The following is a 16,928-nucleotide window of genomic DNA, read 5'->3' as shown; positions in this document are numbered from 1 at the left end:
TAAACCTGGAGGTCAGGGCGGCTATTACTCGGCTCCACTGCTCCACCACTGCAGGCTGATGTCTCCAGCTGCTCAACATCCGTCTGCCCGTCTGCCACAGAGAGCGAGATGGAAAACACCGAGAGCAAGACAGCAACCACACCTCAAACAGCACCGCCATCGACAGGTGAGACAGCTGCTCCGACACACCGCCTGCAGAGACAGACAGATAGACAGGTGATATATATATATATATATATATATATATAAAGAGAGAAAGAGAGAGATGGAGGTGAGGAGAGAAAGGGGGTGAGGACACGGCTCACCTGTAGTGGTGGGCGGAGACAGCACGGTGTGGTTGATGCGGAGCAGAAAGTTCAGCAGAGTCTCCCAGGTGTCTCTGCTCATCCCAGCACTGTCTCTGGCCAACGACTGAACTGCACACAACACCTGCTGACAGAGAGACAGGTAGACCGGATTCACCTGGTCTGACCTGGCAGGGGGACGAGGAAGATATGAGTTTATTATTTCACCCATAGAACCCCCTTGAACCCCCTAATGAACCACTGGAACCTCACAATGCACCACTGGAACCCCCTAATGAACCACTGGAACCTCACAATGCACCACTGGAACCCCCTAATGAACCACTGGAACCCCCTAATGAACCACTGGAACCTCACAATGCACCACTGAAACCTCCTAATGCACCACTGGAACCCCCTAATGCACCACTTGTTCCACCTCGGGCCTTCAGATCAGCTTCAGTGGACCTTGTCATAGATTCTCTTGTCATTAAATGTCATTGGTTCATCAAAGGTCATGAGTTCTGGTCTAGGATCAGTGTTAAGATGTCTGTCAGAGGTTCAGTCGAGGTATGACAGTGTACCTGGATAGGAACAGGTTGTCGAGGTGTCGGAGGATCTTCTGGGTGTACAGGTTGGGCTCTCTGCTGATTGGTGGAGGGATGGAGTCTCTCGGGGAAACCAGGGCCTTCAGCCAATCAGTGTAGACGTCGACACAGAGTTTGACGGTGTCTCCGTCCAATGGGAGAGTCAAACCGTAACACAACACCTCCATCGTCCACTTCACCTGAAAACACAAATTTAACCAATCACATCTGTTTGCCTGGGGATTACACCATCACACTTAGCTGACGCCCTGAAACATCCTGAACACAGCAAAATAAGAAAAGAGAAAATCCAGGCAGAGGGCTGCAGGGTCTCTGAAGATACAGACACGACCACACACTTCTAGTGGGACATCAGTGATGAGTGACAGGGATTATTTTTGTATCAGTCTATTCATTGTTTTTTAGGAAATTCTTGAATATTACATCTTTAAACTGTGGTGCATTCAGGCTAGTATAGTTATTTTGGTAAACATATGCGTTTCAGAACCTATTAATATAGTATGATTGGTCTTGGATGGGCTAAGTCCACCTGATTTTCTCTGTGCCCACCCTCATTGGGATTTCTGCCTACATCACTGGATGACTCACACACAGACTCACATGGTGACAACAATACCCAGCGTCGCTGTCGTGGCTGCTAACAAGTACTAACAAAAAAGTAAACAAGTAAAACCTTTTTATTTGGAACCTTTTCAGCACATGCACAGAGGTGTGCAGCCTGCAGCAGGTAGTAGTGACCAAGTGAATGATTTCTAAACTCAACTTCAATTGTTGATCCAACACTGAACACGATTACATATCAACACCTGAGTGTGTGTTTAAGTTTCCATAGAGGTCACACACACACACACACACACCTGTCTGTCTGTGTGCAGCGGGCTGCGGGTGTCAGGGTTTCCCAGGCCAGCTCCCAGGGGCTTCACCACGGCGACAGCAACATCTCTGCCCACAGAGGGCGGGAAACAACTGAGCACACTCACATGACCCCGCCCACTGGACACTGATTGGTCCATGGCCTGCCAATTACTGCTCACCTGAGAGACAGACAGACAGACAGACAGACAGTCAGACAGACAGTTCTAAGTTAATAAGTAAACAAGTGTTTTTTTTTCTGATGTTTAAAAGGTGTCAGTTGTTTTCTTTAGTAAAGTTAAAGGGTCACTCCGGTGCTTCACTGTGTCTTTTCCATACAGTAGTTGTTGTTGTGTGAAACAGACTTAGAACACGTCTAGCGTCTAAAAACACGTGGAAAACACCAGCCGTGCCGCTTTCATCCTTTTATCCAAGGTGCTTTGGAAGTTGCGCTCCTGTCGCTGCTGTTACTAAGCAACCAAAACCTGCGTGCTGTGATGACGATGATGGTGAAGTTGTGGTAATTTAGCAGGAAGCCTCACGACTAAACTAAACACAGTCAAAACAAAAAAAATAATTTCCAGCTCCGTAAATCCCTCAAAGTAACATTACTGCTCGATTTCTGTGTCAGTCTGGCTGACCTCTAAACAGACTACTGTGATGTTCTCGGACAGAAAGGGTGAAGCCAGTGAAATAGTCCGTGGGACGGATGTAAAGCTCTGGGTAGCCCAGCACGAAAACGATTAACGTCTCCTCCATATATTTATCGAAGGATGATAATTACGGAAGAAAGAAAAGATATCTGCCGGCTGTGATTGGTTGTTCCTCATCACATGACCTGAGGTGTGCTGCACCGTTCCAAAAGTTGAACTATTTTTTATCTCGGAGCGCAGCCATCGCGCCCTGAAGAATAGGCACATGGGAACGTTTGCACATCGCGACGGCGCCGCCATTGTATTTTAGCCCTCTAGAGTTGCCTAGACAGATCAAACACGCTTGCGCACTGTGACGCTCAGAAAAACAACACAGAACCATGGCCGTTAGTGGACGAGGAGCAGTTTGGACCGAAAAGAAAACTACTGAGGTCTTCAGGAATTTGTTTCAGTTGTACAAGTTTTTATTGTTCTTTCATGTCAGCTAGTATTATCCATGTTTCATGTTGTCCGGAGATGAAGACAAGCATTCGCACGTTATGGGAATATCTGAGAAGACGGCAACAGCGGAAACAGCTGATCAGTCATGTTGGTTAAATGTTCGCTACGTCAGAATTTATTCTGCAAAAGACATTTCAATAATCCATTTAGAATATCAACACTTTTTCGATAAAGGGAAAAACCACCTCAAGCGAGCGTAAAAACGTTTTCCATAATTAGGGACGTTTTATCAAATTTTGCCGTTTCCATACAGCTTTTCCAATGTAATACCTGAAAATGCGCATAAAAATATGTGAATGGAAACACGGCTACTGTCTGCATATCACTGACACACAATATCTCAATAACTTCAGACACAAACTGACTTCAGGGATCCTCTCACTTTTCCTGTAGCGCCACCAGTAGGTTCACATTTCACATCACTTTTGGATGGATAACTTTATCTATAGCACCATCAACTGGTCAAAATTACAACTTTGTTTAAACTCAGTCCAGCTGAGGCACCATTAAACCAGAGACTGTATATAACAAGTGGACAGTCACCGTGACGTTTTGAAGCCTTGAATTCGGCATTTTGTCCGGCGCCATCTTGGTTATTTGCAACCAGAAGTAACACGAAAGGATGAAGATAAGTACAATCGGACACTGAATAAGGCATTTTTAGGAGACCAAAAAGGTTATATTAAACTTTCATTAACTGAAAACACACTGTGAAAGGGTTACAGTGGTAAGACGAAAACACGGACAACTCCCAGACCGTACTTGTCAATCACAAGGTAGCCCCGCCCTAAAGCATCCCCTGCTTTATGGCCTATTTGACTGTAAATGGGACCATAATTTATTAAATGAAAATTATTCTGTATTGAACTCATGTTTACAATGTTTACTGAGGTAATACATCAAGTGAGAAGTAGGATCCCCCCTGCTGGGGAAAGAATGCAAGTTTAAGGCACTTCAACATTGGCTTCACTTCTCAGACCCAGAGTAGCCCACTGCATTAAACCCAGTCCAGCTGAGACTCCATTAAACCCAGTCCAGCTGAGACTCCATGAAACCCAGTCCAGCTGAGACTCCATTAAACCCAGTCCAGCCGAGACTCCATGAAACCCAGTCCAGCTGAGGCACCATTAAACCCAGTCCAGCTGAGACTCCATGAAACCCAGTCCAGCTGAGACTCCATTAAACCCAGTCCAGCTGAGGCACCATGAAACCCAGTCCAGCTGAGGCACCATTAAACTCAGTCCAGCTGAGACTCCATTAAACCCAGTCCAGCTGAGGCACCATTAAACCTAGTCCAGCTGAGACTCCCAGAACCAGTGAAGTTAATGTTTTAAATGTTCAAAATGAAATGTCTTACCTGCACAGGTGAGCCAGCTGCCGGTGAGCCGTCTGTTCACTCACAAACACAAACACAGGTGAGCCAGCTCATGCCAACAGTCAGGTCACTCTGAAAGTCAAAACTCTCAACTTGAACTCACCTGCTGCTGCTGCCTTCAGGGTCAGCTGGGAAACTTTAGTTCCAGTTTAACAGGAGGGGCTGTGCCCAGTGTTCCAGTTTACAATAAACAGACTGAACCACTTTAACTGACAGTGTGAACATGTACCAACATGTACAACGGTTGTACAGACAGACAAGACAGACGAACAGACAGACAGAGGGACAGACAGAGGGACAGACGGACAGACAGACAGACGACCTATCCAAGCTCTCAGGAAGAGCGCCGGGATTTGAAACAAATTTTACATAGTGTAACTACAACTTCTACGTCTGTCAAACAAAACTTTTTCCCCATAGACTTACATTGGGAAAGTAAGGAGCCCCCCTAGACACCTAAAATTTGTATTAACTCGTTCCCTTGAGTTAGGTAACTCGAACGAGACATATCAGGATATAGAAATGGAATCATTTTTAAAAGTCAATGACTGCACGTTGAGACGACGTCTACGTTGTGACCTAATGTTGTGGAGACATTGAAGATTGCACGTTGAAGACTGCACGTTTAGAGGACGTCTACATTGTGACCTGATGTTGTGGAGACGTTGAAGACTGCACGTTGAAGACTGCACGTTGAGAGGACGTTGCGACCGGACGTCGGTTCAACTTGCATTTTGGCTATATGTTTCAACCCCTGACGACTTCTAGGTTTAAACGTTGATTCAACATCGAATTTTTTGCTGAGAAACAGTCCGACTTGACGGCAGCTTTTTGTCAGCCTAACATCTCTTGTATCTTTGAAACACTAATGTTAGTGTTTCATCTTTCAGTTAAAGCAGTGGTCAACAGCGATTGGCTGAGCCCACAAAAGGTCAGCGGGTCAAAGGTCAACTAATTTGAACTTTCATCATCATTCCTGTCTTCTCAAACAGAAATGATTGAACACCTTAACCTTTTCTCAGGTGTGCAATTATTTTCTCTTTCTTGATTAACTGAAATCAATTTGCAACTACTTTAATAATCGATAATCGTTTCAGATATTTTTTCAACGCGTATCATTTTCTATAATGTTATTTAACGATTACTGATAAAACAATGGTTACAGTTTCCATTTGAAATGAAAACAGAGTCGAGTTAGAGATCAATCTTTATTTTCTGGTTTTCCCTTTAAAATCAACAAAAACACCAAAAAAGGTTTTCACATTCAAAACATTAGAGACAGGCGCCTGGGTTAGCTCAGTTGGTAGAGCGGGCGTCCATGTATTAAGGCTTGGTCCGGCCCGGGTTCGAATCCGGCCGGAGGCCCTTTCCGCATCCACTCTCTCTCTCCCCCCTTTCAAGACTCTATCCACTGTCCTGTCATAAAAAAAATGGAAAATGCCCCCAAAAAAATAACTTTAAAAAAAACCAAAAAAACATTAGAGACAGACGGCAGTGCTCGTTTCCACGGCAACGTGTCACCAGTACAGTGGACCGAGAGAAGCGATGTGATTGGTTGAGGTTGAGACGTTTTATTTCCTGCAACAATGATCTGGTTGCCAGGCAACACAGATCGGCTGGCAGTGAGAAAAAAAAAAAAAAAAAAAAAAGAATCAAATCAAAGTGCGGCAGCCTGAAGAGTCCAAACAGAGCGGAGGTCAGTAGGGTTGTTTCTTAATGAATCTGGAGAACATGGCGAAGGCAGCAATTGGTTTATCCGATGGAACCATGTGACCAGAACCCTGCAGGAAGAATGAGGTCAAAGGTCAGCAGCAGAGTTTAAATAACAAACTTTTTAAATCAACCTTTATTTACAGAGAGGTCTCTAATAGCAGGGCTATCACTTCAGTTGTTCCACATAATGAACAACTACTTCTTTCAGATAAGTTCTGCAGTGATACCACTGTGGAAGCTACAGGGCAAGTAATAATAATAATAATAATAATAATAATAATAATAAATTCACAAGTCAACAGTGGAGGAAAATATCAGCACAGAACAGACCACAAAAACAAACTGTAGCTGGGCTGAGTTCACATCTGTATACCCATACTAACATACTATCTAGTATACTGGAAAAACATTTAGTATGTCCCAACACATAGTATGTCAAATGCATTAAGCCAGAAATACCAGGATGTCCTACTACATCTGGTTGCATTTCATAGGGCTGTCAAAGTTAAAGCTTCAGTAAGCAACAAGTTTTTTGCATCATTTGGCAACACTTCCATAATAACCTTTCAGCATATTTTAATTCAAGTGTTCTGAGAGAAAACTAGACTTCTGCACCTCCTCATGGCTCTGTTATCAGGCTTTTAAAAAATCTAGCGCAAGACGGGAGACTTTGACCAATCACAGGTCATTTCAGAGAGACAGCGTTCCTATTGGCTGTGCTCCAGCTGGTGGACGGTGCTTGGTATTTCTTCAACAGATCTCAACATGGCTGCCGGATCACAAACTTTCTAATTTTACAGCTAAACAGTACACTACAAGATGATTCTGAGAACATTTGAGGAGAGAAATCGGCATTGACGTAACAGAATATTGATTCATGTTTGATCAGCGCTGCCTAGTTTGACCGATTGATCGGAGTTTGTGAGTGATTGACTCGTAGCTCTCGTGGACAGAAGCTGGACGGCAGACTCCGAGGGTTTTTATGTGCGATTAATTTACGACTAAATATGGACTAATTTAAAATCGATTGACAGCCTCAATTTTTCAGTATGCAAACCAGCATGCTTTTCTGACCCCATACCCCAGATCCATGTCCGCGTGTGACCCAGCCTCCTTTCCATAGGCCTTGATCATATTCAGACAGATGGCAGCAGCACAAAGATGACATCACAGGGTCACCGAGGGTCAGCTGATGAAGATGAAAAGTGTTTACCTTGACAGTGAGGAAGGCGATGTTGTCAAACTCTTTGACGAAGCCTCCGACCTGCCGACCGTCCTGATCATCGTAGAGCCACGGACGTCTCTGGACCTCCACCTGAGAGACACGCTGAGATTAACACACCTGGAGAATACCTGATGTCACCGACTACTGCCTGATGTCACTGATATAAACGACTCATTCTAAGGTAACGAAAACACAACGATTCTTATCAGGTGATTTATTCACTAAAGAAAACATACTTGTTAATGTTATATTCCATTTCTACCAATAGATCCCCCTAATTGTTACACACTGGTCCTTTAATAACAAACCGTTTTAAAAGTTTTTACACAACTCTAATTATTGATTAATAAGTTCGATATGACGTTACCTGCTGGTGCAGAGACTCGACGAACCACTCGTCCCCCATGAAGTTACAGGCCATGTCCACGTCCCCGTTGTACACCAGGACCCGGTACTTCTGCACAGAGCACAACAACTCAACAAGGACACACACCTGGATAAACAAGCCACGCCCACCTGGACACATCAGCCAATCACCAAAGGAGCTCCCATTCAGTCAGGACTCATTTCTGGTTTTGTACAAGATGATATAATATTAATATAATTTTATTGGATTATTTTTAATATTCATTTGATCTCAACTGGTTAAAATCATTACTGGCACCATTTAACACTTCCTGTAGATGTTTCACATTAAAAGCCTTCCAGTGGTACAAAGGCCATAATCCCTCCTGTTCCTGCTTTTAGATCTTCATTTTGTAGGCTTGTAACGTTTTGTATTTATAGTCTTTTATATTTGTCTTGTACAATTCTGTATCCACGAGGAGTGAGTACTTTATTCTGTAAAAAGATGACAAATTCTACTTCAGGTCAGTCACCAACTGGTAATAAACGCATCGGAACAATGGGTATTTTTCCTGTTCGTCCCATTCTGAATGCAGCATCATGCAGTCATGTTGAACACATGTAGCCTGTATGGTTTTCAGACATACAGAAGAACATGGTTAAACAACAATTATTGGAGTACAAAACAAATTAATTAGCCCGATAACATTTTATTAAATCAGGATGTGATCGAACAGGATTGTAAATATTTATAAAACTTGTCACTTCCTGTCGCTTGACACTTTCCAGGTGAGAAGCCGTTCGTCTCCAAGAGGATTCACCTGTACTGTTGGAGTCAGTGCTGTGGAAATGTACTAAATCTAACATGCCAGGCTTGAGGTTATTTAATGAGGAAGTTAAAGTCTGGGTAAAGAAAAATCCGACGCTTTGTCCACACAGGGAACGCCAGCAGCGCGTGGCGGCTGCCTCGCTGAACGGCTGCCTCGCTGAACGGCTGCGTTTCTGCTGCCAGCCCTTTCTTTCTACACAGAGTTTGCCTTCATAATGGCCATTTCATTTCATTAGTAATGTCATTTATATTTAATATATTATGGATATTATAATATATTTTAGACAGAAAAAGGTGAAGAAACGTGTGGTAATTTGTAAATAATAGTAATAATCCACAATTAAAACCCCGTACTTTATTCATTCATGGAGCTCTGCAAGTCACTGCATGTTCTACAACACTATCCAGCACATATTTCAGAATAAAAGCCTTGTGTTAACAAATGAAGGATTCTGTCCACAGAAAAAAATGCTTGAGGGCTTTTATTTTTAAATGAAAGCAGGAAGTGTTGATTTAAAAATAAATCTTTACTTTTTTTCATGTCTGTGACATATTCTACAGATATAGACATATAGACAAAGTGTAGTAATATTGCTGATATGACGTCAATATACTGTCAAACGATTACTTTCACTGTCTGTTGTTGCTGTGAACCGCTCACGGCTTGCGGTAAAAATAGGCGAGACCTCAAATCTCTAGAAGACACGCAGCAGAGACGCGCGTCTCACACGTGCAGTGTAGCAGCTCTAACCAGTTAACACGGACGCCGAAATAAAAAACACCAGGTTTCGCAGCCGCCACGCGCTGCTGACGTTCCCAGTGTGGACACGCCATGACGCTAGTTAATGATGTGCTAACGTACTCTGCTAATGTTAGCTCCACAGGTTTTTGCGTAGAAACGTAACATTTTAGAAACGTTTATCTCCTTCCAACCTCTCCAAGTATCACTATTACACAACGTTTAACCATGACTAGCTCGAAATAGACTAAACCAGCCTGAAAATGAAGAAAATCTGAAACATTGCTTGAGAGTCTCATGGGCACAGACGTATAGTCGTCGGACCCTGGTCAGAGCTGGCCGATGCTACACTATGATTGGCCAGTCTATGTTTGAGGGGCGGGACTTATCGAAGGATCAATTGGGCGTGGTTACAGCGTGTTTCACTTGCTCTGAAGTGTTTCAGAGCAAGACAATACGGTTTATTTTTCCACGATTTTGAAACCTAATTTTATATAATTGCCGATTTTTTTTAATCATTCAAATTTGGCTGGGTGGTTAATAGCACATTACTGTGGTGTGACAAACTCAGAACACAAATATTTTTGTTTTACCCAGACTTTAAAAACACTAAAACTGTGAATGAAGTCTGTTGTACTGGAGAACAGCTGTGCTCTTTGGTATTTTAAGATGAAGGAGAACAGGTGTGTTGTGTTCACTGACCAGACCAGTGAGCAGCTTCAGGTACTGTTTCCTGACGTCCTGGTAGACACGACCGTAATTCAGATTCACCTCCGAGCTGCAACACAAGGCAGAAATCAGAGGTCTGTTTACAACTTTATTGAAACGTCTGAATGACATAACAATATATTAAAAAACAGATCACAAAACATCACAATGTCTTCAAAGGTCATGGAGATCCAAGTTGTCGGAGTGATTAAAAAGGTGTGTAGTGTTCAGGTGTGTTACCTGCAGATGACCCAGTCCAGGGCCTTGGGGCTGATGTGCACAGCAGCTTTGACGTACGCGTTGTTCAGGTAGAGGGAAGAGGGGGTGGAGTTAGTGCAGGGGGGGTCCAGACGGACGTTCAGGTTTAGAGACGCCAGACCTCGTAACTTCTACTCAAACAGAGTCAGAGGAGAACCTGGTTTCTATCTATCCGTCAGGTGCGGGAACTTTAATGTAAAGACATCAGCTGACTTTATACACACCTGGTTCCACAGCTGAGTCCACTGATGGTTGATGAACGAGTTCCCAAGATCTCTCATCACCAGCTCACCTCGCTCAATACTGACAATCAATAACAGGAAGTCAACCTCTCTGTGGTCGCACTACACCTGCTGCAGGTGATCTAGCAGCGGCTACGGACTCCATGTTTAAGATGGTGTCATTTTAAACATTTACATGCATTCCCTATGATGAGTCACAGCTTACCTGACTCTCTCACGGACTCCACCTGGACAGGGAGCGTACAGGTTGTACATGTTCAGTCCCGAACTGTAGACGATGACCTGAACCTCACCCAGCTGCAGAAGAAACCCAACACATGAGACAAACTGGTTTCACCTGATAAACCAGATTCAATCCTCATAAACCAGGTTCAGACTGGCTGAAGAAATAAACCAGGTATCATAAACCACTTGTTGGGACTCACGCTCTCGGAGCAGTTCTGGTCCTGGTTGTTGTAGAAGTTACACTTCCCGGCGCTGCAGCAGAACTTCTGCAGGTCGGTCCACAGCCGACTTCCCAGCAGGCCGTGGTAGTAGGCGAAGTACACCAGAGAGTTATCGTTCATCTCGTAACTCGACATCCCGTTTCCCACGGCGATGCCCTGCAGGACAGGTGAGACACAGCTAATGTTAGCATCCTACAAGACAGTGATTGGACACTTATTCTGACTTTACCCTGTGGGATTACCTTATCATGCCAGGTCCAACAATAACGGGATATTATCAATATTATCATGTCACTGCAGTAGTACAATGTCTCCAGGTTGAGGCTGGTGTCCGGTCGGGTCTAGAAGGTAACCCACAATTTGGGAAACCCTCGCGAGATAGTTAAGGTTAGGCATTGACCTGAAATGGTTAATGTTTGGTCATCAGGCAGCGAGTCTCAAGAGTTTTTGCACGTTTTTTTCAATTTGTGGGTTACCTTCTAGACACGACCCTGGAGTCCTCCATCACTCTGTACTATAGTATTAGTGTACTGCAGTATTTGTGTGTACCTGCAGGTTGAGGCTGGCGTCCTCCATCACTCTCTCGGCAAGCGTCGGGATGTAGATTCCTCCGTAACTCTCTCCAGTCAGGAAGAGTTCGTTCTTGCTGAACTCTGGAAACAGACGGAAGAACTCCTTCAGAGCCAGGTAGTTGTTCATCGACACCTGAGGAGAAGAAAAAACACCTTGAACACACCTGACAGTGAACACTTGTGAGCCAATCGTGAGCCGAGTTTCAGGAGCGTCACTGACCTCGGTGTCGTTGGTGACGTAATTCTTGTCGTCAGAGTACGAGAAGCCGACCCCTGCTGGAGACTCCAGGTACAACACGTTGGCAATCTGCTCAGAAACAGTGAACCAATCAGCTTCTATGAATCACAACTACAGCAACCAATGAGCCGTCTGGTGGTTTGGTCACGCGGTTAGTCTGGATGCAATTCCTGGCCGCGTGACAGCGTGCAGATTGGCAACTGGTTAACTGACCTTGTTCCAGGAGTACGGGTTGTACAGCAGCGTCACGCCGTCGTCCTGGATCTGAAACAGAGGTCAGAGGTCAGCAGGTGTCGCTGTGACATCCCAGGTGGGCAAAGTCTTAGGTTACCTACCAGGTAGGGTCCATGTTCTGTCAGCAGTCCGTCCAGAGAGCTGCAGCCGGGGCCGCCATTCAACCACAACACCATCGGGTCAGACGACGGGTTATTCTGGGACTCCACGAACCTGAAAACAACAATGCACTCAGGTGATGTCGACAATCAAGTGAGGGTGTACTCCGGTGTAGGCAGGCGATGAGTGATGCTCAGGTAGAAAAATCAGGCGACTACGACAACGAGTGTCTTCAGGTTAACTTTTTTGTGTTCACAGATAACACACCTGAGTTTGTTACAGCGCTGGTATGTTTGGATTCAGGTGAACGGACAAAAGCAACAAGTATCTGAGATTATTAAGTGTAATGATGCAGGTGTCTTACAGGTGTACGTATCTCAGGTACTGACCAGTAGTGTAGGTGTTTTCCATCGGCCACGCTCAGGTATCCAGAGTAATGCCTGAAGCTCGGCTGTTTCTGCAGACCGGGCAGGTAAGTCACCTCGTCTGCAGCTGGAGCCGCATCACCGCCGAGCAGCGAGAACAGGAAGTAACACAACACCGCCACCTGCATCTGAAATGCAACAGGAAGTGACATCATCAACACCACTGACATTGTTACTTGCACAGAATGGCTATTATCAGCTGTTGAACCAGCTGTTATCTGTTGCATCTAACTGGCTTCTAATGAAGAGTTCCGTCTCCTCCATGTGAATAGATCACTTTAAACACTTTATTCAAACTTTATTAACACATCAATCAGTGCAGGAAAAAACATCCAAAGCAGGCAGCGAGAGGAACCAACAGGAGGCATTCAATGACAAATCTATACACTTTAATAGGGAGTAAACCTTTATAAATGCACTGTTAAAACAGCAGGCAGCTGGTTATAGTCACATTCAATTATCTTCAAGTTCTAAAAACACACAGCAGAGGGCGCCACAGGATTATGGGAACCAGGTCAACATGTACTACTTTGAGGCTGTGCTTGGCTGGTTTTCTATGAGCTGTCAATTAAAGCTGCAGTAGTCAGAATATTTTTGGCACCATTGGGCAAAAATTCCATATTAACCTTTCAGCATATTGTAATTTAAGTGTTCTGAGAGAAAACTAGATTTCTGAACCTCCTCATGGCTCTGTTTTCAGGCTTTAAAAACTCTGGGAGACTTTAGCCAATCACAGGTCATTTCAGAGAGAGAGAGCGTTCCTATTGGCTGTTCATTCAACAGAGGCAGCTGTCAATCAATTGCAAACTGTAATGCCTATTTCTCCCCTCGAATGTTTTCAGAAACATCATGTAGTGTACTGTTTAGCTGTAAAATGAGAAAGTTTGCTCCGGCTGGTGGGTGGTGCTTGGTATTTCCTCAACTGATCTCAACATGACTGCCGGGTCACAAACGTTCTCATTTTACAGCTAAACAGTACACTACAAGATGATTCTGAGAACATTTGAGGAGAGAAATAGTCATTACAGTAACAGAATATTGATTAATATTTGATCAGCGCTGCCTAGTTTAATCGTCTGATCAGAGTTTGCGAGTGATTGACAGCTGCTCAGAGACGGCAAGGCTCGAGCTCGGCTCTGACTGGTTGTTTTCCTCCAGTCTGTGAAATCTTGCAGATGCCGTTAGGATCACCGGAGGACACCGAGGCACATGATTGTTTTCAGATTACCCATCTTGTGCACTACTGTCAGGATATAGTGACCGTTTTATAAAAAATTACTTTTCTAAAAATCATACTTGCTCCAATTGTACCCACTGCTGCTTTAAATGACTGTTTTCTCCTACCGAGAAATAAATGTTAAAAATTATGGTATTTGTGATGAAGTTTGGTAGATAACATGACATGTGTGTAGAAGAGGAGCCGAGAGTTTAACCTAAATCTATCAGTTTGACTCCTGCCAACTGTTCACTTCTCAACAACCACAGAGACCAGATGACAGACAAACACTGAGGTTACTTTCTGTTCACTGGTTCAAACCCAGAAGTGGTTATCTCAGGCTAACTGCACTGCTCACACAGGGAATCAGGTTTAATGATGTGTGGTGACAGGTGACAGGTGACAGGTGACAGGTGACAGGTGACAGGAGGCGGAACAGGAGCATGAGCGTTTATTTGTTACGACATAACGAGCAGCTACCAGCAGAACTTGAAAATGTTTGGAAACCTTTGTTGGAGTTTCTTGGACGTCAAGGGGCACAGTCACATTTAATCTGTTGTGTGTTGCTGAAATTTTTTTTTTTTGAGGCATTATTTATTTTGTCTTATATTTTATTTCATTTGTTTTCTTTGTTAGATATGTGAAATACATGAAATGTCATGTCCCTTTCTTTGAAATTCTGACTAAACATTTCATTGTATAATTTAATTATTAATATTGTAAGTCTGTCTGTATATGTATATATGTTAAATTCAATAAAAAATAATAACTACAAACACAGCAGAGGACACCACACAGGACAGGCTGATGGAAACAGCTCTAAAACATGAGGCTAATATCTTAAGGAAGTAACACTTGTGGTTGAGTTTCTATGAGCCGAATTTATCTAAAGAAGATACCGATCCATAATATGTCTCAGTCTGGATTTATAAAGTGATACTTTTCACCCAGGGAGGAAATACATATTTAATTTGGGTATTTTTGAATGAAGTCTGGTATGCCGAGGATAAGCATGCAGAACAGGAGCAGTTAATGTAACCGGTTGTTCCTGTCAGTAATCAGGTCTACTGCCTAATTATAAAAGGCAGAAGTGAGTAAACATGTTGACTATAAAACCGCAGTCATGCGGACAGAGCAGGAGGCAACACATCCAGCAGAGGAGAAGAACACATGATGTTGGGAGGAAGTCACGTTTGTGATTGAATCTATAAATGCTGCCGAATTTATCACAAAATGTTTCAGATTCAGAATCTTTTTTAACAATTGTTTAATTAAATAATTGCTTCCACCCAGTGGGGAAATGAATATTATTTCAGTTCTTCCTGAATGAAGTTGGACACATGAGGACAGGAGCAGAGTTTCTCTGTCAGACTGACTGTTCACAGTGTTAGTTTACTCTAGTTTCAGACTGTTTACACTGTTTCTGTTCACATGTTGACCCGGAAGCAGGTTAGCTCAGGCTAACTGCTAACACACAGACAACAACACAGTGTGACTGAGAGAACTGAGTAGAAGCCAGACTGAGATCTGAACGGAGACTGTTTCAGTCAGAGACACACTCACCTCTGCTGTCTCTCGTCTCCTGGTTTCAGTAGCAACTAGTCTCTCGGTCAGCAGGTGAAGTTGATGGAGTTGATCACTGACTGACTGCAGCTGAAGACTACGAAGAAGCTCAACAAGTCACATGACAGCAGCCGGTCACATGACACCCCACCCATCAGACTGATCACGTGATCATGATGCTATAACCAAGGCTTATTGAGCCGAGTATAGAAGCAAAGTGACGAAACTCTGGTGCTTTTTTGACAACAGTCGCTAGATGGCGCTGCCGCCATTTTGGACTGAAAACACCAATGAGTCTGTGTCCATGGATGAATAAAGAGACGTCTGTAAATCAGAGGATATAAATCAACTTCCCAGTAGGAACACTTAAATATCCCTCATTTAAAACATGATGTCCTAAAAGTAGTAAAATGAACTAACAGCTGAATCCAGAGTTATTTTCCTCGCCATAATGAACGGTCATCAGACCCACGGGACTGCACCGCCCTGCACGCTCATATGACAGCTTCCTGCTAGCTGTATGTGGCTGTAATAATGGATCTATTGGCTGTAATTCATCACTTTTATTATCTTCTACTACACCCATGGGCTGTATGCTGTCAGCCTGTACCGTGGTGGATGTGTTAACGTCTCTGTTCCCAAACAACCGGCTATCGGCCAGTAGCTAGTAGCATGACATCAGCAGAATTTAATGGGGTTGTAGGTTATTTACTAACACGCAGGGCAAAAGCACAGGACACAACCTCTTCTACATCCATGGTCTGTGATCTATTGGACCCTCTTCTACATCCATGGTCTGTGGTCTATTGGACCCTCCTCTACATCCATGGTCTGTGATCTATTGGACCCTCTTCTACATCTATGGCCTGTGGTCTGTTGGACCCTCTTCTACATCCATGGTCTGTGGTCTACTGGACCCTCTTCTACATCCATGGTCTGTGGTCTATTGGACCCTCTTCTACATCCATGGTCTGTGGTCTATTGGACCCTCTTCTACATCCATGGCCTGTGGTCTATTGGACCCTCTTCTACATCCGTGGTCTATTGGACCCTCTTCTACATCCATGGTCTGTGGTCTATTGGACCCTCTTCTACATCCATGGTCTGTGGTCTACTGGACTCCATTTTGGATCCTTGACATGAAAAAGTTTGAGATTTCTCTCAAAATCAGTTTGCTGGATTTTTATAACTTCAATTTATGTACATCACTCACTTTATGCTCTTCTAGGAAGCGGCCAGGTTGTTTAATAAGTAATAGTATGCATATTTGTAATATTTTTATTGTTCAACACAGGTGATTTTGGTAGAGGCAATAGACAATAGAATAGAAATAATTTTTACTTTGGTACTGCACTTTGTAGGCGGACGTTTTACTGGCGTCTGGTAGTCGCCTTCAGTCCAAAATGGAAGAAGCGTAGCTCAGCCTCTAGGCAGTGATGTTGCAATGGAACGAGCAATTGACTTTCACTTCTTAGCAAGAACGTCTTGTTTTGCCTGTGACTCAAACCTACACCGTATGTGCGCTGAGGGTGTAGCCAGTAAAAAGTTAAATTCTGCAGCACAACCAAAAGGTTATAAAAAGTAGCCGATAGTCAACTGCATTTCCGTTGTGAAGATGTGCATGCATCATCTTTTTCCTAGTCTGAGGATTTTACCAATTATCTGTTTGCAACATTATTTTGGATGAATCAATGGACAAGTGTGTATTTGACAGTGTCACTAACTTGTGAGGTAGGGCGGCGCACTTTGCCTGGAGCAGATGACCATGTAAAGCAATCCGGTATGAACTGAAACCTTGTAGCC

At 43.7% G+C, this 16,928-nt stretch overlaps 2 protein-coding genes across 6 annotated transcripts in view; both read right to left on the bottom strand.

Moving 5' to 3' along the window:
• LOC141774335 (ral GTPase-activating protein subunit beta-like) overlaps positions 1-4,508 on the bottom strand; it is a 32,766-nt gene extending 28,258 nt beyond the window's left edge. Inside the window, exons 1-5 of one of the 4 annotated variants that reach the window (XM_074646930.1) lie at positions 4,306-4,508; positions 1,750-1,926; positions 869-1,071; positions 306-472; positions 6-192 (exon numbers count right to left, since the gene is read on the bottom strand). In XM_074646930.1, coding sequence (XP_074503031.1) covers positions 6-192; positions 306-472; positions 869-1,071; positions 1,750-1,905 — 713 coding nt within the window. In that variant the 5' untranslated portion in view covers positions 1,906-1,926; positions 4,306-4,508. Of the gene's footprint in view, positions 1-5; positions 193-305; positions 473-868; positions 1,072-1,749; positions 1,927-4,255; positions 4,269-4,305 lie in introns of those variants that run through there. The other 3 variants (XM_074646921.1, XM_074646922.1, XM_074646938.1) reach the window with 3 other exon arrangements.
• A 959-nt stretch (positions 4,509-5,467) lies between these two features.
• Positions 5,468-15,266, bottom strand: ctsa (cathepsin A). Of its 2 annotated transcripts, XM_074646916.1 has the most exons (14): positions 15,122-15,266; positions 12,311-12,474; positions 11,924-12,035; positions 11,802-11,852; positions 11,571-11,657; positions 11,328-11,483; positions 10,758-10,934; positions 10,538-10,629; positions 10,315-10,393; positions 10,073-10,221; positions 9,827-9,902; positions 7,579-7,668; positions 7,200-7,301; positions 5,468-6,054 (listed from the first exon to the last, which is right to left on the bottom strand). In XM_074646916.1, the coding sequence occupies exons 2-14, from the start codon at positions 12,472-12,474 to the stop codon at positions 5,971-5,973; spliced, it is 1,419 nt and encodes a 472-aa protein (XP_074503017.1). In that variant the 5' UTR covers positions 15,122-15,266; the 3' UTR covers positions 5,468-5,970. The 2 variants fall into 2 exon arrangements, with proteins under 2 accessions (XP_074503017.1, XP_074503008.1); XM_074646907.1 differs by lacking the exon at positions 15,122-15,266 and having other exon boundaries at positions 12,311-12,498.
• Between the last annotated feature and the right edge of the window lie 1,662 nt (positions 15,267-16,928).

This window comes from Sebastes fasciatus, chromosome 1 (assembly GCF_043250625.1).
Source record: "Sebastes fasciatus isolate fSebFas1 chromosome 1, fSebFas1.pri, whole genome shotgun sequence".
Classification (NCBI taxonomy): Eukaryota; Metazoa; Chordata; class Actinopteri; order Perciformes; family Sebastidae; genus Sebastes; species Sebastes fasciatus.
Note: the sequence above shows the minus strand (reverse complement) of the source record. Positions and strands in the feature narration are given on the sequence as shown.

Excerpts from the sequence above, each read along its gene's own strand:
- ctsa (XM_074646907.1), bottom strand. The coding sequence starts at position 12,498 with ATGTCACTTCCTGTTGCATTTCAGATGCAGGTGGCGGTGTTGTGTTAC. Across the intron at positions 11,658-11,801 it reads ACCCGTACTCCTGGAACAAG|ATTGCCAACGTGTTGTACCT; the intron begins GTCAGTTAACCA and ends GTTTCTGAGCAG. Across the intron at positions 7,302-7,578 it reads TCGAGTCTCTGCACCAGCAG|GTGGAGGTCCAGAGACGTCC; the intron begins GTAACGTCATAT and ends CGTGTCTCTCAG.